At 47.1% G+C, this 24405-nt stretch overlaps 2 protein-coding genes across 9 annotated transcripts in view; one reads left to right on the top strand and one right to left on the bottom strand.

The window, feature by feature from the left end:
• LOC125954455 (histone deacetylase HDAC1) overlaps positions 1–1283 on the top strand; it is a 3715-nt gene extending 2432 nt beyond the window's left edge. The window contains exon 5 of the mRNA XM_049684818.1: positions 1–1283. This exon is cut by the window's left edge and continues 133 nt beyond it. The gene's annotated coding sequence lies outside the window, so the exon portion shown is untranslated.
• Positions 1284–1346: 63 nt separating this feature from the next.
• The window catches only part of LOC125954404 (axotactin), a 28418-nt gene continuing 5359 nt past the window's right edge, over positions 1347–24405 (bottom strand). For 4 of the 8 annotated variants that reach the window (XM_049684672.1, XM_049684670.1, XM_049684669.1 and 1 more), the window contains exons 2-21: positions 21992–22102; positions 16462–16641; positions 16216–16389; positions 15861–16104; positions 15039–15258; positions 13477–13612; positions 10415–10699; positions 9608–10332; positions 7553–8418; positions 7273–7487; positions 6800–7199; positions 6486–6733; positions 5990–6421; positions 5714–5914; positions 4833–5444; positions 4565–4749; positions 4207–4500; positions 4006–4135; positions 3704–3930; positions 1942–2774 (exon numbers count right to left, since the gene is read on the bottom strand). In XM_049684672.1, the coding sequence (XP_049540629.1) occupies positions 2487–2774; positions 3704–3930; positions 4006–4135; positions 4207–4500; positions 4565–4749; positions 4833–5444; positions 5714–5914; positions 5990–6421; positions 6486–6733; positions 6800–7199; positions 7273–7487; positions 7553–8418; positions 9608–10332; positions 10415–10699; positions 13477–13612; positions 15039–15258; positions 15861–16104; positions 16216–16389; positions 16462–16600 (6021 nt within the window). In that variant the 5' untranslated portion in view covers positions 16601–16641; positions 21992–22102 and the 3' untranslated portion in view covers positions 1942–2486. Of the gene's footprint in view, positions 1638–1941; positions 2775–3703; positions 3931–4005; positions 4136–4206; positions 4501–4564; positions 4750–4832; positions 5445–5713; positions 5915–5989; positions 6422–6485; positions 6734–6799; positions 7200–7272; positions 7488–7552; positions 8419–9607; positions 10333–10414; positions 10700–13476; positions 13613–15038; positions 15259–15860; positions 16105–16215; positions 16390–16461; positions 16642–21991; positions 22103–22175; positions 23020–24405 lie in introns of those variants that run through there. The other 4 variants (XM_049684671.1, XM_049684675.1, XM_049684677.1 and 1 more) reach the window with 4 other exon arrangements.

Genomic DNA, 24405 nt, shown 5'->3' with positions numbered 1-24405 from the left:
CAACGAAAAGGAACGTGGATCAGCGTGTGGTGATGATGGTGTGACCAGGATTATCAGGATGATTTCGATCAACCACATCTCGTCTCTAGCATTTAACCGAAGGGGGGAATTATACTTCGTTTTTCCAGTTTCCGTTTACTGGAACGGTAGGTCTTACGTTTACTTTTAAGTTACTTCCCTGGTCATCCTGATTTGTGACAATTTTATGAAGCAATCCCGTAAATTTTTAATTCATACACAACTCATAATAATACTTATCCTTTTGTCTACCTTCAATCAATGTTATCCGTTCTCTGCTGTCCTCAACACTGACAAGGCCACTAATAGATCTATGATAAGTAGAGCGAGAAAAAAGAGCACGTGAGACGTTGGTTCGATAGGAGCAGAAGACAAGACGATTCAATTTGAAAAACAAGTTTAGAATTCCTGCTGGAACACGGGCGAGGCGGGCTGGTTAATAGGGACCGCAACGGGGTGCTGCCGAACTCATACAATTCTCCATTGATCTCAGGAATGATGATGCTATTTAGAACCACGGGGCTGGGACTTTTTCTCCTCAAAAAACAAACAAACGTTATTTTCATACAAAGTCAAACGGCGGGTCAGTCTCTCGAGTAGCAAGCAGCACCACAAATGCTGGCCGAGCGGAACGTGCGTTTCTTTCGACGACGGGTACAACAGGGAAACGGGATTTATCGCTACTACTAGGTCATGCAGATATGCAGGTGGTCGTTTTAAATCAATGTCCTTCCTAATGGAATTTAGAATGTACAGAGCGGAGGGGTGAAGTTTTGGACAGGGGAAGCAAACGTAGAGCTTGAGACGAATTGCCGCTGCTGATTCGGTCGAAAGGAAAGGAGGCCGGAATGAGGCACTCTATACAGATACACAAACACATCAATACAAGTTCCAGGATCCGATGTAGGTTAAGATTACCGTACACGATACACGACAAAAAAAAACATACTAAATAACCAACCAGCAGCACTTATCGATGGTGAAATGTTACTGTGTTTCCCGGGTAAACCCGCGTAGCATTTCTAAGCAAGAAAACAAACTCGAGCAACAGGTAGAGAGACAGGGTCCGTACATACAGTGTGTTAAGGTAAACGATGAGGGCAAGTACGATTCCGACGAACAGCAGCAACTAGCAAGGCAGCAGCCACTGCGTGCTGCGTAGAATGCAGGCTGATGACAAAGGGAACGTCGATCTAGTTTTAGGGGAATGCAAATGAACTAGTATTACCAAGTAAATACAGCAGAGATTTGCGATTTACCAAACACAACAAGGATTTGATGGTTTCTTTCTCTTTACAGAAGTGCGTACGATCCGAAACATAACGTTGAGTTGTTATCTTTATTGATCGAGTAAGGTTTCGCTAATCTAACGACATGATCGAGTTGATACTAGTGATGCTATCGCCCTGGCTGGAAGCGATCGAGCTACGCTGGGCCACATTTCTTCGATCGATACGTGGGCCACCGAGATAGGCTATCGGATTGGCGTACTGGCGTCGATCCGGTCCGAGGTTAATCAGTGGCAACCGACGATGGCGCCGCTGTACCGGAACAACCGGAATCTTCACGTCTGCGCTGGACTGGATGGGACTAGTGGTGCTGGCATCTGCAAGATCGAGCTGACATGCATGAGCACTAGTTGACAAAGGCTGACCACTGTTACTCCCGTTGCTCACGACGGTGCCGCTACTGTCGCTACTGCTGTGCAGGTGATGGTCACTACTAGTGGCTATACTGCTGGTAGAAGCATTTGCAAGCTCTGCAAGCGCTACATCCTTAGTGCAAGGCTGATTGGCGAAGGCGGAGGACACGTTGCAATCCACATGGATCGCCGGTTGTGCTGGATGTATCACTATGCCATCCTAGATGAAGACGATGAACACGTGAGCAGATGATAAGAAAATGAATGCGGAAAGCGGCGTTGCGGTCGCTGCGTCTTGAAGGATGATTGGCCAGACGACAATGATGGTGGTGGGTGAAGGGTGCGGTGTGTGCGATTGGACAGTTCTATTCTTAGTAACAGCTATCGTTTTGTTTAGGACTAAACCACAGTGTAACGGCGCTGCTGTTACAATGTCGATTGGATTTATTTGCATTGGGATAAGATCACATGTCAATCTGTGGTAGAAGACAAAGAAATGATATTGGGTGTACCGCCGTTTCTTTACAATTGGATAAAAGACTGTCTAGAGAGAACGGAAGAAGCACTCAGAAGCTCTTCTTACGGCGTGGAAAAGTAATGGGAGATCGATGATAAATTTGGATTTTCATGGCTGCCGAGTTCAGGATCTTCAAACCTGCACAGAAGATCACCCAGGGTCACGATCACGTGTGTACATAAACGATTACGCTTAACCAACATAGAGGAAGAAACAGAGAAGAGTACACAGTAGAAATGGCACACATATACACGCACACACATACACAGCAGCTACGAATATCCTCGCGCGATCGGCGGCGATCGAGGCTCACGCCGGAGATTCGGGCGTTTCGTCGATTTTGAATGGAAGCGGATTGGCACTGATCAGGGCGGGTGGTGGTGGTGGTCCCCAGGAAACTTGTCGCGGTCCCCGCGATCGTACTCCGTTCGTTAGGGGGTTCGATGATGGCAGGATCGACGGTGTACCCGGACTACCGGTATCTCCTGGTTCCGGTGGTGTTCGTGATAGGATTAGCTTTCCGGGAAACGGTCCCTTCCGCGCACTGGCCGTAACCGGTGAGTGTGCATGACCATTGATCTTGACCGTGGGGCTCACCTAGCGAGGAAGAGTTAGTGTTGACAATTCACAGGACAGGTGGAACGGAGGGGTTTGGCATATGAGATAGTCTCACTCAACTTTCGAGTAGTTCCGATCGTGCTGGATCTTCATGTACAGACTATTTCAATGGCAAATGGCCCATACAATGGTTGGATTAAAATACAATTGGGAAACACATTCTCATGCACAGATTATGCACCAGGACGGACGGCTGCGGTGGACAACAACGTGCGTCAATGGACAAACATGCGGAACGCTTGTTACAACACTTTATTGTTTAACAATTGAATCAACAACACTTAAACGCTAGTTCACTAAGGTGACTGTATCATGCGCCTCTGGTAGGCAGTCCGGTGCTCCTAGTCCTAAGAACACTGGAACCATTCATACCAAACAGAAACAGAAACACAAACACACAGACAGAAACGGGTACATTGCAGGACGAACTTTGCCGGAAGTGTGATGGCAATAGAGGAGTACTGATTCATTTCCGATCGGACTAGAAACGGCTTTTTTTTTGTCATCAATAAATACTATAAGAAGCGATCGTGCTGCAGGCCGACCGTGCTTGGTTAGTTGCTTCGGTGAAGTAGAAGTAGGCGAGGAAGGAAAACTAGTGCAAGATGATGAGTGCGAATGACTTGGTGCGGATGGAAAGAGGTAAACTAATTTCAAGAAGGATTCGTTTGGCAAAAACGGGAAGGGATACGAAATGTGTGTGTGTGGGTGGGTTATTAAACCTTTGGTTTCTAATGTGTGATGTCAACGGGTGCAACGGGAGGGCGAATTAGGTGTGAGGATTAAGTATCGGCGTGCGGTTCCTAGACATGGAATTCATCGCTGTGCGATTGCAGCTCGCCCAGTTCCAGCCTATTTAGTGTTACTTCGCTGATCGAGCTGAACGGTGCCAACGACTGGATGCTTACCGGATTGTCCGTCAGTTCACTGTCCACACCATCGACCTGGTCGTCCTCGATGGCGTCGCCATCTACTACGTGGTTACCACCATTCGCTAGCCGGTTGCTATGGTTACCATTTGTCGTTGGACCGTTCGAAGCAATCGTGTCGCTTGAGGGACCTTTCGTGAGAAGTGATTCGTTCTCTTCCGCTGCAAATGATTCCCACTGCAGCTCGTGATCTATGAGTTGACTTTCTGGAAGATCAATTTGGTAGATCGCATGTGGGTCAAAGTATTGGTAAAACTTTCACTTAAACTTCTCGGCCTTACCACGAATTCCACCTGTCGCGGGCTCTACGATTGGCTTTTCTATGATCTTTTCAGGCGTAACTGTCGCGTTTCCATTCTTCAGTATACCGACCAGAGGCTTTCCATTCTCTTTCTTGTCTTCTCCGGGGACCTAGTCAACGCAGTACACATAGAGTTAGTCTCGAGAAACACAAAGAATGTTCAATTCCCGGGATATCTCACCGATTTGTAACCGAATCCCTTGATGCTGGTCGTGGACGATTCTTGCTGCATCTTGGCAGCTTGCTCCTTCGACCAGATGATATCCTCATCGGTTTGGCGCTCCTGTCGCTTCCGGTACTCTCGATCCGAACGGTACACCTCGATCAAACAGCACACGACGATAATGACGAAGACGGCGGTCAGCGCGATGAAGACGACCTGCGTCTTCTCTTCCTTCTGCGACGGATCGAAATGAACGGCCTTATACGGGACACGGGTCGGTGCATCGACGACCCAGTTCTTATCCAGAACCTGCTAATGGACCAAGGTTTTATTGATCGGTTTCGTTTTTTCTCGTCACCGTTCTCCGCAGACCTACCGAAGTCATGTTAAGGGCTGGTTCGTTGAACGGAGTCAGCTTCTGGATGACATCAAACTGTTTGCACTGTGCCGAACGGACACCCTGGGAATTTATGACGGTGATGGTTTCCGCTTCACTCTTCGTGAACAGCATGTACTCCTCTAGCGGTTTCATTGTTTCGTTGTTTACCGCAATGAAAATATCTGGCCAAAGGGAGTGAAAAGAGCAAAGAAACCGAAGATGAATTCCTGAACCACCGAGCAGACGAAATGCTTATTGAACTTACTCGACAGACAACCGTCGTAGCTTTTGTAAACGGCAAAGCGCGGATCAGTCGTGTTCACGCCACCGATTTGGACATGATTAGCGCCCGGATCCGACACCGGAACGAGCGGTTTATTTGGAACCATCTTGATGGGAATGCTGATGCGGTCTACCAGGAGCGACGCGTCGTCACCGTGCCGCGTATAATACACCGAATGGCGCGCATCATCCATAAAGTTACCCTCGATACGGGCCGCATACGTTGAGCCCTCACGATCCTCCTCGATGTACAGATGATTCTCAGCCGTGATGGCAACCATCAGATAGTAGCTCCGGTCATTCCGTGACTGCAACAGCAACATCACGCGATTCGCACGCCGCAAATCGTGGCTGGAAAAGGCAAGCTGCAACCGCACGGACGTTACACCTTCGGCCAGCGCGAGCTTTCGGAGTAGCGTCGCCTCCCCGCTAAAACTGGCACCCTTCTCCTCGGAACAGAACTCGCCCAAAAAGCTGGTGTGCTCGCAGTTACAGGAGCTCTCCTGGCGCACAAAGTTCTCCGTACAGATGCCACCATTCTTGCACGGCTCGGCATCACATTTCATCTGGCATCCGTTCAGTACGCCGTCGGTCACTGGAAAAAGGAGAGAGAGACAAGCATCGGACAGTTAAATTTACATAAAGACGCATCTTGGGAACGGAATCCTGTCACTGCTGACTGTGGTTTTAGATTTTCCTTTCGGTTTTCCATTTTTCTAATTTATTTTAGGGATATTTTTGTACTTGTTGTACCTTCATTTTTATCATTTTAAGTAAATTTAACTTTCATTTGAAGATTTGTATTATTTTTATCATTTTGTACCTGTTATCATTTTCAATAAAAACTGCCAAAAAGTTACATACCGTGCGCATTGTTCTGAGTGGCCATTTCACGCAGCGAAATGAGATTTTCTCCAATTTTAAGCCCACGGATACAGCCAATGTATCCTTCCAGCTCGACCGTATCCTGATTCGGGCGCAGCAGATTCGCTGGATCGTATCCACCGATGTTGAACTGGAAATACTTGGTCGGTGGTGCCGGTGGACGATGAGGGGACAGGACCTCTGAAAAAGGACAAAGGACACAGAACGTCAGTTTCAGGTTCAGGTTTCTCCATTCATCCTTCATGCCGTGCTTACCATGCTCCGGATTAGACCACGGTTTGTTGGAGTAATCTTCCAGCAGCTTAAAACCACGGTCAACGGTAACATTACGCTCGTTAACGAACAACGTCGTGTTTGTCTCAGTACGTATCACGGCAACCTGCATGCTGCGTCCATTGTTCAGTTCGCTATGTTCGATGGTCAGATTGACGATATCGTTGCCATAGTTGTAGAGATACACTACCTCACTCTGGTTGGTGAGGTACAGGTGGATGAAATTATTGTACTGATCGTTCGCGTACAGTACGAACGCATGCCGGTCGTACGTGCGGAGATTGATGAGTATCGAGGAGTTTAGGATGCTCTGCAACCGTTCGCGCTCTTCTCGCATGTCCTCTGTGTCGGACAGATAGTTGCGCTTCAGATATGATTCGCGGCTAATAAATGTCAGTGCATCTTCATTCACATCTAAGGATATTAAAATACATCGTTAGTATACATTACAATTGATAAGCTGCTTTGCGATTCTTACTTGTCTCACAGTGCTGACCGAGATGAGCCCAACGGTTTTTGCAGACACACTCGAACGTACTCCAGAGCTCTCGGCAGTATGCACCGTTCTTGCAGGGATTCGGCACGCACGATGGCTTACAATCTTTGATGATCTCCGACAGATGGACGGACATGAAGCTGTAGATGTCGAGGATCTCACCATTTACGACCAGCCCTCGGAAGCATCCAATAAGACCCTGTTTGACGGTGTACTTCTTCGATATCTCCCTGGAAAAAATGATGATAGAGCTACGTGAATACAACAACACACCAGGAAGGACTTGCAGGCCTTACGTTGGAGCACCTCCAATGAACATGCTACCCTCGAAGGGACCGAACTCTTCCTCTGGCTGCAGATCAACCATGCGTGTGTCCGTATTGATCATAAACCGGACGTGATGTTCGTTGTAATCGATCCAGATCTTGTGCCACTCGCCACCATTCAGCTTACGGTTCGTATCGATAACCAGTGTTTTCGGAGTGCCCGTGTTGAGTGTAAAGTTGAACGTCAGTTGGTAGTCCCCGGTCAAGGCGACCATAAAAGATGGGTAGTTCGAGCGGATCGGTGGTTGGAATAGCAGGATAGCCTTTTCTCCGGTCGTCCGGAAGGAGAATGCGATGTCACCTTTTCGCCAACCGGGCACCTCGATGTAGGACTGTGAGGTCGTGAACGTTACGACGTACTTTTGAGTGTCTAGACAAGGGTGGTAGAGTAGCAGAAATTAAGGTTTTCAAAGAGTTTTCTCGGGAAAGCGACGTGGACTTACTCGTTTCGACGCACTCAAGAGGCCCCAGTGTGACCCTGCCTTGGGACTCTTCGTCGAGATTCTTCTGGCGAAGGAAGTACATCTGGGTGATGCCCAGATTCGGTGGTTCCTTGAAGTAACCCTCATCCGAGAGCCAACGGTTGAGGTTCGCATCACAATTACACGATAGACTTGGGTCTTCGCAGTTCTTTCCAACCGCACAGGGACAGGTGCCACTAGTAGAGGAGGGATAATCGATTATTCTTAGTGCCTCCGGTTCGGTACCTCAACTCGATCTTACCGTTTGACCTCTCCAAGTGAGTCAACCGTATTATTGTTCCTTGAGGATTTGAACCACGTCGACGAATGTAGCTCAAGGGGTGCCTTGATGCAGTCGTACTTAATGTACTGCGTACAGTACAGCGAATGAGAAATCAACTCCTGCAGCATCTCTGCACTAAACTCTCGGTATTGAATGTGAAAGCTAAAGTCTTCATCCGTCGCCGATCGGACGTCCACTTGCGAAGGTAAATTATGCTCCACGATGGTCTTGGTCGCGTTTGCTAGACTCTGGAAGTCACACTTGACCCGCGCCGGTGGAAACACTCCATTACCATCGATATCGATCGAGTAGACGTCCGATTTGGAGTAACCGAGCAGGGCCAGCTCCTCGCACGTCTTCCGGAACTTGGTAAAGTGACAGTTTTTGCCAATGTACCCGGTATCCTTGCAATCGCAGATGATACCATCGTCCTTCACCGAACATTTGCCACCGTGCTCGCAGGTATTCGGTTTCTTGCACGGATCCACGTACTTGCAATTGTCCAGCGACACATCACCGACCACACGTTCGCTCTTCACGAGGTACCGTGGTTCGATTTCGACGCCATTGATTTTCAAATCGCGCAAACACCCGACCAACCCGGAAGCGGCCGCCTTCAGGCTGCTGCCGATAATCAGCTTGTCACCGATGTTGAACGACAGCCCGTACATCTGTGTCACCGCGTGCCGGTAGTCGACGACGAATTTGATCTCGTTCCGTTCGTACGACAGGTGAATCGAGTGCCAGGAAGTTGGGTTTTCGATGCGGATGTAGGTGGTGTGTGTCACGTTGCTCTTCACGTCCGGGCACAGGTCAAAGCTAAGCCGATCGGCGGCAAGACGAATCTGGAGTGGCACAGTGGGATGTGAAACGCATTGGCATTCAATGGGAGTTGATGTTTGGACAGGACATGATGAGACAAGGTGTATGTCTTCTAAGGAATCCCGTACGGTGCTAATGCTTCATTTCTAATTAAATGCTGCTCGTCATCTAGAGGGGTGCCTGATTTGTTCATTTAATTTTGGGAATAGGTTCATTTAATTTTGGGAATGGTTCAGAATATTTTATGCACTTCATGGCCAACTAACCTTCATAGAAACATTCATATTTCTCTGTTTCAAACGTTTTGAACTCAGAATATATTGCCATTTCAAAGAAATGCGGTTATTTGCGATGTAAATTTAGATTTAGTTTTAAATTTTCATTCGAAAGAAATATTTTTAAAGTAGTTTTAAAGCTCGTGGTGTCTTGTTTCTTGAAACTGGTGACCGTTTTCTATTTAAAAAGAAAGTTCTAAACCACCTCTCATTTTCCGAAGCAGCCATGCGTTAATGATATTCGATCGGATTACTTGCTTATTACTTTTTTACCGCTTCGGATGTTGAAATTACCAAGCCTCTTCATTTCAAGGTCATGAACGCTAAAACTTAATACGATATTCAACACACTCATTATGAGCAGGCTCAGGTTACAGGTTGGTAACCGCAGAGTGAATTTAAAATGCCTGGCATTACCGGTACGATGCTAGAAAGGTGCGCCCTCGCAAAACACCCTCCTTGGGGGTCGAATATTAAAAAAGTTTCACCCCAAATCGAATCTCAAGCCCAGGAATTTGTGGTTTCGAACTGGGGACACCTTCTGTGCCAAACCATTATCGTGGACACCCCCGGGGGGTTTTGAACCGAACCAGTGGGGAATGTTCATGTGGGTTCAATGTTCGGTCCACAAGATTATCGCTTGGCGATGCTCTCATGTGACAGGAACATGGAACTCGCCAAATGTGGCCAACAAACCCTTAAAAAGGAGATAAAGGAAAGGATAGGAATGTTGATCCTAGTTCGGTGGAATATCTGTGTTTAGTCTCTTTCCTAGGACCCCAGTCCCCGGGCGTCGACACCGAGCTTGCGGTTACCGAACCCGATTGCATCTTCGTTTGCAGGCATTACGGACCACGTTCCCTCTCGGAGTCAGTTGCGGTTTGAGCTCGGTGTGCCTGGGTGTGTCTGTTTGTGATTTTCTTCCCGCTTCTCTTACCTCCCAGAATCCTTGTCCTTCGCTCGTTTTCACCTCACTGTACGCCAGTACGGCCGATGCCTTGCTGCTCTTAAAATCGAACTTGAGCGCCAGCGTATCCGGGTTGTTCATAGGCCACCAGATGTGGGATTTCGCGTAGGAAAAGGTGATCGGTATGACCTCGACGTTCGCCTCGTAATACTCTTCCTCCAGCACCCCGATGTAGTGCACCTTCGGATTACCCTTCCGTAGCTCGAACAGCACCGACACGTCATTATAGAAGACGTACTTTAGCGAACCGACGAAATTGTTGCTCGATGCCAGTCCCTTCCGTTTGCCCAGATTTTGGCCACCACCAAAGTAGATCTCCGGATCGAATAGCAAATTATGGATCGCCCCGAGTGCGTCCATTACCTTCATGTGATCGTCTAGGATCACCGTCACTTTGTCGTGCTCGTGCAAGATGGTAAGATTGTGCCAGTAATGGCGCGTCAGATCCTGGCCGAGTGTGGCCGACATTACACCATCGCCAAAGTCCATTTCGATGTACGCCGAATGGTTTTTGATCGAGGCCGCTATGTACTGAGGTTTTAGGGACTCTCCGCTTGCGTAGAACAGTGCCGAATCATCATAGTTCGTTTTGAACATCATGCTGATGCGTGTCAGTGGTGAGTGTACGCGATCCTTCCAGTCGTAGATCCGGTACGAGACGTAGCTTGAACCACGCAGCGTTAATACTGTAGCGGCTGTGTTGGGAAATAAGATGTACATGTGTGGATACAAGGATAAGAGCCCTGGACTTTACAACACCATGAAGTGAATACTTACTGTAGATGTCGCAGTACTCGCCCTCGTACTTTGTGCCGAAGCAATCGCACGAGATGTCGTAGTAATGGTTGATACATCGGGAACCCTTGAAGCAGAGATTCTGGCGCGAATGGCACTTGTTCCGGCAGCCCTCCTTCACGTTCTCGTGCTTGGTGGCGATCAGAGGTGTAATCGGTAGCAGGTCGGAGGCGGCCTTGCCCGAGCTCAGCACCACATTCCGAATGCAACCGACGAAGGATTCAATGATGTACTTCACACCGTGCAGCTTTTCCTCCGAGCTGAGTCCTGTTTGATGTTAAAACACACCCGAAAGATAAACAAACAACCGTTCTTTACAGAAGATGAGCCATGGATGGGGTTTAAATTAAAGGAGAAGAAATGTTTATCTATCTTCTACATTTATTTGTATTCCCACACATCGGTTTTATGTTACGCCATCGCTTGGTACACTCTCGTCGTCTGTTTTGCGAGGAATAAAACTCAATTTTACTTCACCACAACATCCTTCCAAAAACACATCATTACCGATGCCACAAATCATTTTCTCGTTTCTATCACATCCTGGGCAGAGCTTTGCAATCCGTCTGCAATTCAGACGCTGCAGAGAAGGAACGGAGGAACGATTGCTTCCTGCCATCACTGTTGCCACATCCTAAATCACATTCATTTATCGTACCGGGAGCTCCCGGATACCCGGATGTGTGGCATACCGCACATGAAACATGAATCCGGAATCCGATATCCGGGAAACGATTTTCACAATGCCATCAATCTTATCGAAGATTGCGGGATGCGTCTTGTGCTGGTGATCCCGGGGTGACACCATTGATAGAGGATAGTTCGAGTTGAACTCGGAGAGCGCAAGGGAACTGGCCTTGTTTCCGTGGAGCAGTAAGTTATGCCCCAGAAAATATGTCCAGTTTCCCAAAAACTTATTTTCCAATTCCTCAGCAGTACGCGGTAAGTTTGTGATGGAGGAAAACTTTTAATCATCCATGATCGACCCCCCCCTTTGGTCGGTTAATACGAACGGTTGTTCGAATGAGCAGCTCTGGTCTGGGTGTCCACTGTATGGATTGACTCGGTCCAGGGGCTCAGTAAGTTTCAAAGCCTCCTGTCCTGTCCAAACACTAGCACGCAATGTAGCGGAGTGACTGGTTGACCTCGATAAGGAAGAAGTTGCCTCCGGAATCCGGAACTTTATCAATAGGTCAACGGGAAGTGCCAGACAACTTTAAACCAACCCGAGTTGCTAGTCCCTTTCATTATACACTCCCGATTCCACCATCTCCATGTTCCAATCGGAAGTAACTTTTGTACCATTCCGACCGAGAGAGAGAGAAAGAGAGAGAGAGATAGGGAGAGACAGAAAGGAAGTTCGATTGAATAGATCGAAGCACACAATTGAACTCGTTCGAAGGCGACTTAGCAATGGTTTTCCCCGTAAAGGATGCCACGGTCGCTATCTACGTGCCGAGACTCACACACACACATACACGAATACATACTCGCCAGCTGACGCTGACGCTGACCTACAACCACATCCGGTGACGTTTTTATTGAAACGACAAGTTTATGCTAATCCCTCTTGGGCAACTCTTCCACCGAGCCGAGAACGACGGGGCAAAGGAGGGAAATTAATTTTAATGGACACACACATGAGCTTGCGATCGAAAAGTTGCTCCTTTAGTCGAAGGTTGCTACGTTTTCTGCTCTATTTACCATTGTAACGGGAAGCTCCGGTGTATCCCGGTGGTTCTAAGGTGTGTGTATGTTTGTGTGTGTGTGTGCGAGTGTTTGTGTGGACAACATGAGCAGCCCTGTCCCTGCAGTTGCAGCATGAATGAATCAACACGCATGAAGTTGGCACACAATTGAGCAAGAGTCATCGGTTGTGTAACTTCTTCATCTGAAGTGATTGTTTTACTGTGGTGCTAACGATTTGTAATCGGAATGGTTGGAATGAGGGGAAAAGTTTCCCCGCTTATTTGAGAACGCAATTATTCAATTCATTAAACCCACACAAACATTTACATAGTCTCAATGTGAGTTCAATAGATAACGGTTGGGCTTCCGGGAAAAAAGACGTTTGAACGTTTATGTAAGTGATTCCAAGAGCAAAGATATCCTCTCTTGCGGAGTAACCAGCTGATGTTTGCTGATGTTTAATGAAATTACACAAGATACATGTTGAGATGGATCATGTGTCTGATTGTGAGTAGTTGAGCTCCAAATGAGGTTATCAACACCTTACGAGAACGCTCTTGAAGACAGCAAACACAATCAATCGGGATGATGTTACTGGAAATTCGTGGAAATTCGAGAAGCAATTCTTGAGGCTTAGCCCAATCGCGCACTGGAGGCAGCGACCGACATTTTGTCCCATTAAATTGAAGCCTCCCCCTCCCACCCGGGAGGAGTCAGTAGATCGTGATCCTTTTGCCCTGCAGAAGTCGATGACTGTGAAAACTGTCTACAAGGATGTCAATGTCAGCACGTTCTGGCCGTTGCCGTACGGTGTGGTTACCGTTCCCGTCAACGAATGCATGACACGCGCGCGCGTGTGTGTCGTTGTGTCGTGGTGCTGGAGACCCGATATGGCTAGAGGCTTATTAGAATGTGGACGATGGGAAGAGCGAGGTAGCACTTCAGGCCTTAGGCCTACACCCCCCCATCGCGCCCTGTTTTCACCCCAAAACCATGTTATCACGCGCACGGTCAGGCAGGCCGGTTCCACGCTAACGATTTCCGGGGAACTGGAACCACCGTCCCGGGTGAGGGGTCGGGGGAGAGGTGGTTTGGTGTGGTTGCTGTCATCAACATCGAATTGCGCTGGCATGTCGTGACGTGGCATACCGGGCGACAGGTCGGTTGGTCGGTTGGTTGGTTGGTTGGGTTGGAGGTTTGAGGTTTTTGGTTAAAGCTAGCGCGTTCGGTTGAGTGATTTTAACCAATTTGCCATCGGTACGACGACATGTAGCCGGGATTCGGGCACGTGCGAGACGTGCGTTTGTTGTAACGCCCTATTGGCCATAATCATATTTTCTGTCACGATTACTCACCACCGACCAGGACGACCGACATAAGATTGTTGGAGACGCCGTAATTGGTTTCGTGATTTAATCCCTTTAGGTACACCTCCTCCTTGTTGTTATCGACACGGGCTATCAGGCGGGCCCCGTGTACATCGATCCGTACCTGGAAGGGGAGAGAAAAAAGGGAGGGAGACGAGAAAGGTAGAAGGAGGTTATGGAACATGGCAAGTGACAGTGTTCTTTGTTCTCGAAGGTGGCCGCAAAACGCTAAACCCTTACAACCAGCTGGCCTGCATGTTCTTTGGTGTGTTTTCTTCGAGTTCCTAATTATCCACGAAACGATGGGCGTGCGGTTCCTTGGTAAGTCCGTTTGATAGGTTATAAGATACTGTTGCGGTTAAGGGTGTGTGGTTGATTCTATCATTATGTGGTCATTAGCCGTCGAAGATCTTGGCTCTTTCTCGGAAGTTGCCCCGTATCAAGTGGTTGCTACGATTGTTTCGAAGAAGATTATGTTTCTGAAGAGAACATTAAGCGTAATTAACTACAGTTTGGATCAAAGCAAAACCACACCTTACATGACCTGTTTAAAGAGTTCTGACGTGATTTCTTACGCCTGTCATACCTGGTTCATCTCACCATAACAAGAAGAAGGTATCCTTGAAGCCAATAGCATCCGAAATCTAATTTGATTGGAAACTCTTCATCAAACATCATAATGCTTGCATCCCTCGCCTCGATGAGATCGTTCGCATATCAACAACGTGTGGGTTAGCGTATGTTTTCACTCGCCTACGTCCCTAATACCTAGAAGGTAGCAGCATCGCTTGGGAGCCCTTCCCAGAACGGTAGCTCATTTTTTGAAACCCTATCAGCAGAAGCAACATCTCTACTATCTATCTAGGGACCTCGTTGATCAAGCAACTAATAGCATAACAGTAACGCAAACCCCGTATGAAGAGATGAACTCAGCTTACAGTAAGTTTAGATATTTTAATTGGTCGATTGGGGGTTTAAAAGGATTCTCTGAATACTTTAAAAATGGTTTTCGGATCCCATTCGCTCTGATAAGTGATGTGTAAAATGTCAGGGGGTCTGACTCTTGCCCTGTATCGACCATTATCTGCAATGCGTCTTCTAATCGTGTTTTGTAACAACACGATGAAGTACAAGTTTCCAAAGCACCACATCCCATGCTACACACACACACACACACACCCATCGAAAGGTACATAAGCGGATTCCGTACGTGTTGGCCATTAGCTTGAATAGAAGCTTCTACCATTCTCGATGCAATATGTTCCGGATGCTGCAATGGTGCAAAGCTCCCCCCGGGGTGGCCCGGAAATGTAACGTACTTACAGCGGATCAACAGCGGAGAGAAGAACACCTTCCCCGATTATTTGCTATCGAATGCTGTCGCAAAAACGTGGACGCGGACCCATGTTTACGAACGGCTTAGTGAAATTTTTAAGTTGCATTCAAGTTTCCCAAAAGGGTCAAAAGAGAGGGAGAGAGACAGCTTACTGTCGGGAAACGAGGGGATCGAGGATGTTGTGTTATTTCCACCAGTCGGTTACCAGACTTACCATGACACTGTGCCACTCGTCCCGGTTGAGACCCTCGCCGACGGTGACGCTGGTCGAGTGGTTGCCAAAGACGTGCACCACCTTCAGCTGGCCCTTCTCGACGATCACGTACAGCGCGTACGGATCCAGCTTAACGCCGGACGGTGTCTTGACGTTATGGTACACGAGCAGTCCGTGCGGCAACCGGGTCCGGAACTGGAACGATATCTCTCGGCAGAGGCTGTCGTGTTTTTGTGCAGCCCACGGTGAAGGATTGCCAAATGCGTCGCCGACAAACACACACACACACACACCCGAGCGAATACATAAAGATACAAACGAGGAAGAAAAGATTCGAGGAAACATTAATTAACCAAGATGATACTGGATATCAGCTAGCAACGGACGGTTGTAACGAAGATGAAGCATCCTTTATCTTCCTTTTTTTTCTTGGAACCATCGTTATCGTCATTTTGTTCGAAAGCGGAGTGAAGCGTGCCAGTTTTAGGCAGGTTTCGGAATAGGTTTTTCGTTGGAATTGTGCACGATGAGCATCGATACATCATACAAAGCATGGAGGAAAGGATAAAGGTTAACGAACTCAAATATTTCCACGAATGGAACCAGACATCGCGGTTCATTATGAGCAAAGGTCGTTGAACATCTCGAGTATGGTTAAAGGTTAAAAGCATCAAAGTAATCCTGCATGTTCCCCGCACGCAACTCGTCAAACGAGTTCATTTCTTAGGTTTCAAAGTGAACTTGGATTCAATTTTCTAGCTTCCACCTTCGATGCTGGAAAGAATGCTTTTCGGTGGGATATCAAAGGACCGCAGTATTTACCGCAGTTGAAACGTCTGGATGGTATCGCCGTCCATCTGGATGAAGGTGTTGTTCTTGGCGAACATGAACGTTTTCTCGTAGCCCGTCTCTTTGAACGTCAGCTCGGAGCCACGCATTTCATCCGGCACCGGGGCCAACGTGCTGCTGGACGAGTGCAACGACCAGACCTCCTGCGTCTGGGTGCGAACGGTCGACGAAGAATCCATGGTCATCGTCGTCAGCGGTGTTGGTGGTTGCGTTGCATCTGCAAAAAGACCGGGGAGGGCAGGGAGTGAGATTCCTGTCCATTTGTACTTCCGAACCATAAATTCCGTCCGATGGAGGCGCCAAATCCCCGGTACGTTCGGTCACTCACGTGTTTCATTAGCGCACTGCTGCATGCACTGTTCGTACGTTTCGAAGTTATTCTGCAGATTACCACCGCAGCCACCCCAGATGAATTGGGCGCAGTTGTTGATCGTCTGCTCGAACCGATACCGGTAGCCAAACTCCTTACACTGGCCCGGATCACCCGGTCCGGTACATTTGGCTGTGGGTGTAGATGAGAATCAGAAGCGTTGCCATCAGATGCGTTACCTCAGTCGTCACGGTCCTCACTTACGGTACACTATTTCGCTCGGTGGCTCCGCGTTGGTCGGGATGGCGAGCACACCCTGGTATGCCGGGTATCCCGTGTAGTGTCCCTGCAGGACCAGTGCAAGGCAAACCGGGAGCAATACTGATGCGGCATGATGGGTCATTATTTTTAGCGTCTCCGGACAATGATTTGCTGCTGCTAATGCTACGGAGCGGGAGAGGAGAACAGGCGATTAATTAGGAATGACGAAGAACGACACAAACGATCGGTCATTGCTTGATGAAAGATGATCTGTTGCTGACGTAACAAATCATATGGCTATACTGCGCTATGACAAACACAAGAAGAACATTTCATTAAATATGTTGCTATTATTTCTGCATCATGAAGGATCTTTACATAAAAAGCTGCGTCTTGGTTCGTGACAACACGAGATGCTTAAAGCATGTAACGACATAAGTAATGAGGCAGCGTGTTCGAGCTCCTTCAAATTGATGAATTTGATACCATTGTTCGGTGAGACGGTAAGCGATACGCCAGACGAGAAGAGGCGAGCGACACTTATAACGAACATCTGCTTCCATACTCATCCTGGCAGGAAATCGATGGAGACGCATGGTTGCTCATGATTTTTTTTTCATTTTTTCCCATACAAAAAAGGTTCTCTTCTCCGCTAGGTTCTTGGAGCTTGTTTCAAGAATCCATCTCCCCAACACCGCGGTAATCCGCATCGCATTACGCATCGCTTGAAGTGGATCAGCGCGCGTTTGAGGTGTGGTGACGGTGAAATCTCATAAATCATTATGTTTGCTTGTGGTTTTGTTCCTCGGCGGTTCATCTACGCTTAGCTATCACACCGGAGCAGATGTGAAGAGTGTTTCTTTTATCGGCGTTGTTTACACTAGGCAGCATCATTTAGTCTCTCGCAGGCTGCAGAGGATTAGGCATGACAAACGAACGAATATGTTGGTGTGATTGGGGATTATGCCGCTTTTGGTATCTCTTTTTTGTGGCCCGATTTCTCCGCATCGTCGGTGCGTCGAACTAATCATTTGGTTACGCTAATGTGCTACTGAAGCTGTAGAAAATGAAAAAAAAAAATGCTGGACGATTTTCGGTGTTGCTATCAATTTTCTTAACACGCCAACGTACACTTGAAACATCGAGCGTCGGATGAAAATGATTAGTTAGATGTACATATTAATAACAATATAAAAATATTCTTCTTTTTGTTAAATCTTCAACTCAATGGAGACTGATCTGAAAATGTAAATGCCACCCCAAAACACTATCCTTGGTTTTCCCTTTCTGTAAGACAGTTCCAGCGTTCGAAAAAAACAAACAAACAAACTACACTATTTGCCAACACCACTCGCGGGTGTTCGGGTAGAACTTTCTCGAGCAGATTTGCACAATCTGTTTGAATCGGTCGTAATTAGCGGCCAACACGGGGTTCCGAGCGCTCCGAGCAGCGGTCACTGAGCGGCTGCTGGTTCGCTGCCGTTAGCGCACCGGTGTCCCCCTCTTCCCTCGGCTCGCATGCAAACGACCAAAGTTTGTTTAGACAACAAGCGCCACACTCGGCTTCGGTAGTCGGTGCAGGTGGTAGCTTTGGCTAGCCTTTTTGCATTAATGATTTGTTTTACGAGGCTGCTCCATGCATCAAGCCGTGCTCTTTCCGGCGCGATCCGACGCGATAAGATAAGCGGCTTGGCAAAAAGGGTCATCCGCGGGTGTGTCGTTAGAAGAATGGCACCTAAAAGTTTGAGATTGAGTGTTTTTGAATGAAAGTTGGAACATCGCATGTAAAAATACCTATTGACCTAGTTAGGTATTAACATCTCAAACAGAACTGTAAGTATTTTGAGTATAAAACAAAATAACAATGTTGTATAAATTGTTACTGATAACAATGTAAATCATCCAACAATGTAACATAACCGCAATACCATTTCACCATTTTCGCAGAAATAGTGCATGAATAATGCATTCGAGCATCGCAACGAATGAAACGAATTCCGTTTAGCATTTTTTCGTCGTAACACGATATCATGCTGCATGCAGCCAGCGGCATCAAATGGTATAGAGGCGGGGCGCGTAAGGAGATGAATCATAGTAAATTACAATATTATGACCGTAATCGGGGCTTGAGTCCGTAGCTATGTTGTTGACTTCTCCATGCTCCGCTTCATGCTCCATGCTGTCGTGGCGATGGTATGCAAGTTCGAGCAGAGAGCAAGCGAGTAAGTTGATGTTTGTGTCGGTTGGTGTAAACAGAAGTGGTCAGTTTGTCAGAGACCCCCTCCGTCAGCATCCATCAGGGGATTGTTGCTGCAGGAATGCGCAGTTCGGTGTGAGTACGTGATGCCGGAGGGGTCAGTAGTAGTCGAAGGGACGAAGCGCACGTGTGCCTTATAGGCACTATAGCCAGCTAGACATGAAGACCACAGAATTGCATGAACAGTTACTGTTGCAATCCTTGGTCGGTATGTTACGCGTTTCTGCTGCTCACTGCTCTGCATAATTCCGCATGCCCGAGCAGTACCGTGGTCAGTGTTGGTCAAGGTTGTAACATACTTTCGGTTCTTGCAACTCCATTCGTTGTTTGTGGAGTCGAGGATTCTGTAACGCAACTCAAACTATTTTCGCAGTAGGACCACATCTAAGCGAAGCGTGTGCACGAAACAAATTTGAATACTTTTCGCTTTTCGTACCAAAAGTCCTAAAAAACATCGTTCCGTTTGTCACATGCCACTCTAGCGAAGAGCTCTAACCAAGAATTATTCGTGTGGTGACTGAAGATGCTCTGCACTTCCGTAGCCGGGCCAGCGCTAGTGATATGATTATGGCGTTATTAGTGTGTCAGACACGCCGGCTAATGTCGTTTGGACGGATATGCTCGTGCTCGAGACGGTCAGATCGTTTCACCAGCAAGCCCGTGAGATACGATTATGAGGCATGACGGAGAAAATACGAACGCTCCCTGAAAGGTCTGCCAGCCTGCTGCGAGAGATGCGGCGAGCACTCGGAGCTCCAAGCATTTGCGTTGCACCGTGGCAACGGCCAACGGTACAATAATGGCGTTTCGGTCGTTCGTAGAGCATGCGATTAAGCTACTGGCATCTGGACAAAGGGTATCATTGCGTCTACCGTGCCTCAGATGTTGACACATTCCGGTTGATTCGTTTCGAGACGCAATTTACCGCCTTGGCACTGATATGTGGGCCTTGATTTTGATTGCTTCAGAGTTGATTTTGGGTTGTTCAATTTGCGTTTCAAAATATGGATTTTTTCCCTTCTTTTCTGGAAAGTCATTCTATTTGTTTCTCGAAGCATAAATTTGAAAATTCTTTATATAATATATAATGTTTTATGGTTTATTGCAAAATTAAACATCAATCCAAAAATACCTATCAGATGTCCCTTTCAACTGTTCCAGTGAAAACACGACATTGCATTTCGATTGATCAAAATGGAATCAAAGGGATTTTCCGAGCTCAAACAGCGTACCGGCAGTAGACCGCCTGCAGGTAGCCAGCAGCCATCCGTGTTCGCTTGTGACAATGACAAGAATCAGCACCTCTTCGATAAACCCATCACGTACCGAACCGAGAACGAATTTCAGGTCCCACCTCAGCCTCATGGTTGGTACAAGCATCACCGGAATCTGATATCCGGTTCCGGGGCGTAGTGTCACAGGGTTTCGAACTGTTCGAACAGCGATTGTGTGCGTGTCAGCCCGCGTTCTGCCTTCTAGCCGGAACAGTTCTAAAGTCCCCATTTTTTTTTTTTTGAGACATTCGCTCGGTGAAAAGTTCGACAGATTGTTTTGTTTTTGCTCCTCTCCCCGGTTCAAAGGTTTACCGTTTGTTTGTTACAAATGGTGTTCACGTCTTTTCGTCTATGCTTTCCGGAGTACCCCGTGTGTGTTCGTGTGTGTGTGTGTGTGTGTGTGTGTTGGATACTTTGGAATTCCACGAAACATCTTGCCACTTGATTCGGTTGTTTCTCCGCTTCTTTTGAGTGTCTCTCGTGAAAGCCGCGTAGAACACCGGACCCCATTTTGACAAATCTTATTCCCGTCTTGTCCAACTCGGGTCCCCGGGCGATGGGCGGACAGGGAAGATAAATATTTGTAATTGATTTATTCGAGCTAGCATCCGGTTGGCTTCACCTTTTGCACCGGTTTGCGACGCATAACAGGATGGTACCGGCACGTCAAGACGAACGGAAACTCCCGATGGTGTGTGTGTGTGTGCGCGACCTGCTTGACTTCAGAATGGGCAACAGAGTAGGCCGCGCGTGTTGGTTTCTGCTTCTTCTTCAAACGAAATTCTGGGCTCCCTGTTCTACGGTCGGGATGGTTCAAGAATTAAAGGACAAACTTTGTGACGTGTACGTGACATTAATGAATTGTTTGGTTTTGTTGGAAAAAACTTTTCTAAACCCCGACAAACGGTCGAAATGAGGTAGCTTCGTGATTGAAAGCCTACCCCCGAGAGTCAAGCGGAGGAAAAACGTTCCCTTTGGAGTTTTTTAGGAATAAAGTTTTGCCCTCCCTCACTTTCTATTTTATTTAATTCGTCTTTGTTTAAAAGTTTCAATGGCGTCGAACAGTTTGAATTTCAATTCATTCATTCCACATCGAATTGTTATCGATCTTATAAATTAGTTGATAGAGTATGCGTAGAGATATGCAAATCAATTGGGCGAAAATGACATAACTTTTGAGGGTAGCTTGATTGGAGTTAAAGCTTCTGATTAGTTCGTAGATTGTACATGGAATCCTTTTTAGAAAGAACAAGCATGAAGCCATTCTAGGACGTCATACAACGAGAGAAAAACGCTGAACCAATGGTGACCGAATGCACAATGGTTTTCCGAGGAATATTATGATATTAATCCCTCCATCCCCCACTAGTGGAATGAATCAAATCAGCACTCTCGTTGGCATGCCCTCTAGCTCGGAATATTGGTTTTGCAATTATGCGGCCGTTTTGCAATTCTGCGACTTACATGAGCGTTCGTGCATAATTTGTGAATTCCATTCGATGCTGAGGACTCCCGCGGGGATTATCGATTATTGCTCTTCCTAACCCAAACCCCACAACCTTCCACATGTGGGGTTTCGTTATCAACGGGATGTTGATTACAATTAATTATTCATCGGCCAATAGATTCAAATCTTTCGATCGGCTAGCTAATCACCTTTCCTTCCGGTACGGGAACGAGCTGGATTACCAGGCACCCCGATAATCATGTTCGGTGGTGCCGCCAGCTCCTAGACCTGGTTATTGTGATTGTGGGTGAGCAGATTATAATTACAATTTGCACTAGCCACGATCGCATCATTAAACGAAGCGAAAACATGTGTTGCTGACAAATATTTGAATTTACGACCAGAACTGCTAGCAATCGTCGGGGAAACTTGTGAATCAGAATCTTTAAATACCATCATCGAGTTGTGTATTTCCAAATGGAGTGATTTATCGCGAAGCGCTTGCAGTTAGATGAGACGACAAGCGAGATTGTTTTACAGAAGACTCTATTTTACCTTTTCAATATTTTTTCACTGAATATGATGATGTTTACACCTTACATCAATGCACTGCTGTCACTGTACAAACACTTGCAACCCTATATTACTCCTTTACTGCTTTCTCAACTGTAAGTAGAATAATGAACAGAACGAACAATTTATGCACCAATAATACACTATTGATTTGATGAAACTTAACACATTGATTCATAGATAATACTCTAGCTCTATCACGTTGCACACAATCATATCATCACAATAGAGGACTTTGCTAAGCACTAGCGACACCACAACACTGCACTTTATATGATGCTTGGAAATTTCTGAATTAATTGGCTTTTCAATCGTTGTTCACTATTCTCTCGTTCCGAAGACGATGCTATCACTGCTGATTCCATTTGTGGAGACTCTTTTCACTGCTCACGGTTACACCTTGAACTCGCGAACTTCAACAAACAACTTCCTTCGTAGCTCCTGCAACGTGCAGGGCCACTGCACTTGATCATTCACAAAGAACTGGTCTGGTCGGCGGTGTATGAATGGACAGCATATTCCGAGTGTGCATCTTCCGGTGAGCGAGCAGACATCACTACTACGCCACGCCACGATCGCTGGCGCTCTAACTGCCCGAAGACAGATCGAGACCGCCGTCTCCATCACCGCACCTCAACACACGCTGTCACTGCCACTGCTCCGGCTGCCAACGATCATCGAGCACACTTCACTTCACGGCGTTGGATAATTGAATGATGAGTTGTGCCTCAATTTAAGGTTTCATTCCAACGGTTCCACGGTTTACCGGCCCTGGCCACGGTGTTCTCGGTCGCTCGGTCGCACAATCACTCTTCGCCGACTTGGCATGGGTTTTTGGGGGGAAGCTGATATCGATGCAGTTACTGAGCCAGTGCTCCGTGGCGAGTATAATGGCTTATGAGTAAGTATGGCTGCTGGACAAAGAGCTTGAATGCGGGATGCTAGAGAGTAAAGTGGAGCAGATCCGTTGTGTTGGTGTGTTAGATCATCTCATATGGATCTTCGTTATACTGCCACGGCTGTGGATTATGATTTTCCCTGTAAGATATTTATTTCTTTTTGTGTAGCACGTTTTATTCCACGAATTTTCAATGCTACATTTGTAGACATCAGTGAACATCGAAATGGAAAAGAAAAAGTTCTTGCAAGACGCACTGCGTGTTCTAACGTTAGTCATCAATTAGCAGAACGATCTCCATTGAAACTCGGTTTGATAGGAGTGGTTGATAAGAGCTGGACAACGCCACGCGTGTTTCGCCTCCACACGTGTCTGATTTGTACGCCAGGCAGCGCAGCTATTGAACTTGAGCTAGTTCGCGATTTAGACGAATGCTGCACCGAGCGACATGAACATGCTGTTAGTGACTAATTGCACGCCACGCCGTTCTAGTGTACGAGATGACCTTTAGATATGATGTGTTCGGGATGTGTTAGCCGTCTGTCTGACTGGCCAGTGGAATGCATCTGAATCGGCGGTGTGTCTAGCGTACTTTAAAGCCGCTCACCTTAAAGACGGATTCGTAAGAACGTTTGTAGCAATAGCCATAAATTAGAGTTCTTTTTAAAACTAACGTGCACGCCTATCCCCTAGATAGAACTCCAGGTCTGTCGATATACAGTCTGAAATATGGCGCAACACCACGAAAGAAGCATAACAACTGTGAGTATAAAGTACCACAAGCTGCCGCCGACTTGAACTCTCCAAGGCAGCGAGCGTTTCAATTTCTGTCGGCCACGGTTCACCAAACAGGAAAAGTTTTGTTTGCCATTATCAGCGAAACCGTCCGCCCTGATGGGCATGGATGTCCGTTGCGAGAGTTCCGTGTTCCCTGTTGTGCTTGTGCCTGTTGTTGGTCTTCTAGAAGAAGTCTTTCGCCCCCTCCGGGAGGATGCACTCCATTCCGAAGCGCTGCAAAGCATCCAGATCCACACTGTGTCGTTCTGGTTGTTATCCGATGCATAAGGCGATGACTGTCCGGTGCTTAAGAAGACGATGAATCCCCGGAGCTGGGGCAGAAAATTAATTACGATCTTCCTTTCTTCTTGCGCTTGGGGATACTTCAGTTTGCACGACATAGTTTAACGCGGTGCTAACGGTGCACCGCAGGAGGAGTGAGCATAGGAATCATATCAAGAAAGGCAAAGAATGTTCTTGTCCGCGAACATTCCAAAACAATCACCTTCTCCTCCTCCCACCGAACGCGTTGGTTGGATTGTATCGGTGATTAAACTCCGGTAAAGATATCCTCAACTTTCCTCCGACCTCCGAAAACCACTTGAACAGACAGCTCTGCCACTGCGGTTGCCAAGTGTTCAGCAGCAAGTTTAGAGACTCCCGACCAAAAAGGAAACAAAACAAAAAACTAAACAAAAAACCCTCAAGTGAAACTCACCGA

This window comes from Anopheles darlingi, chromosome 3 (assembly GCF_943734745.1).
Source record: "Anopheles darlingi chromosome 3, idAnoDarlMG_H_01, whole genome shotgun sequence".
In the NCBI taxonomy this organism is placed as follows: Eukaryota; Metazoa; Arthropoda; class Insecta; order Diptera; family Culicidae; genus Anopheles; species Anopheles darlingi.
Note: the sequence above shows the minus strand (reverse complement) of the source record. Positions and strands in the feature narration are given on the sequence as shown.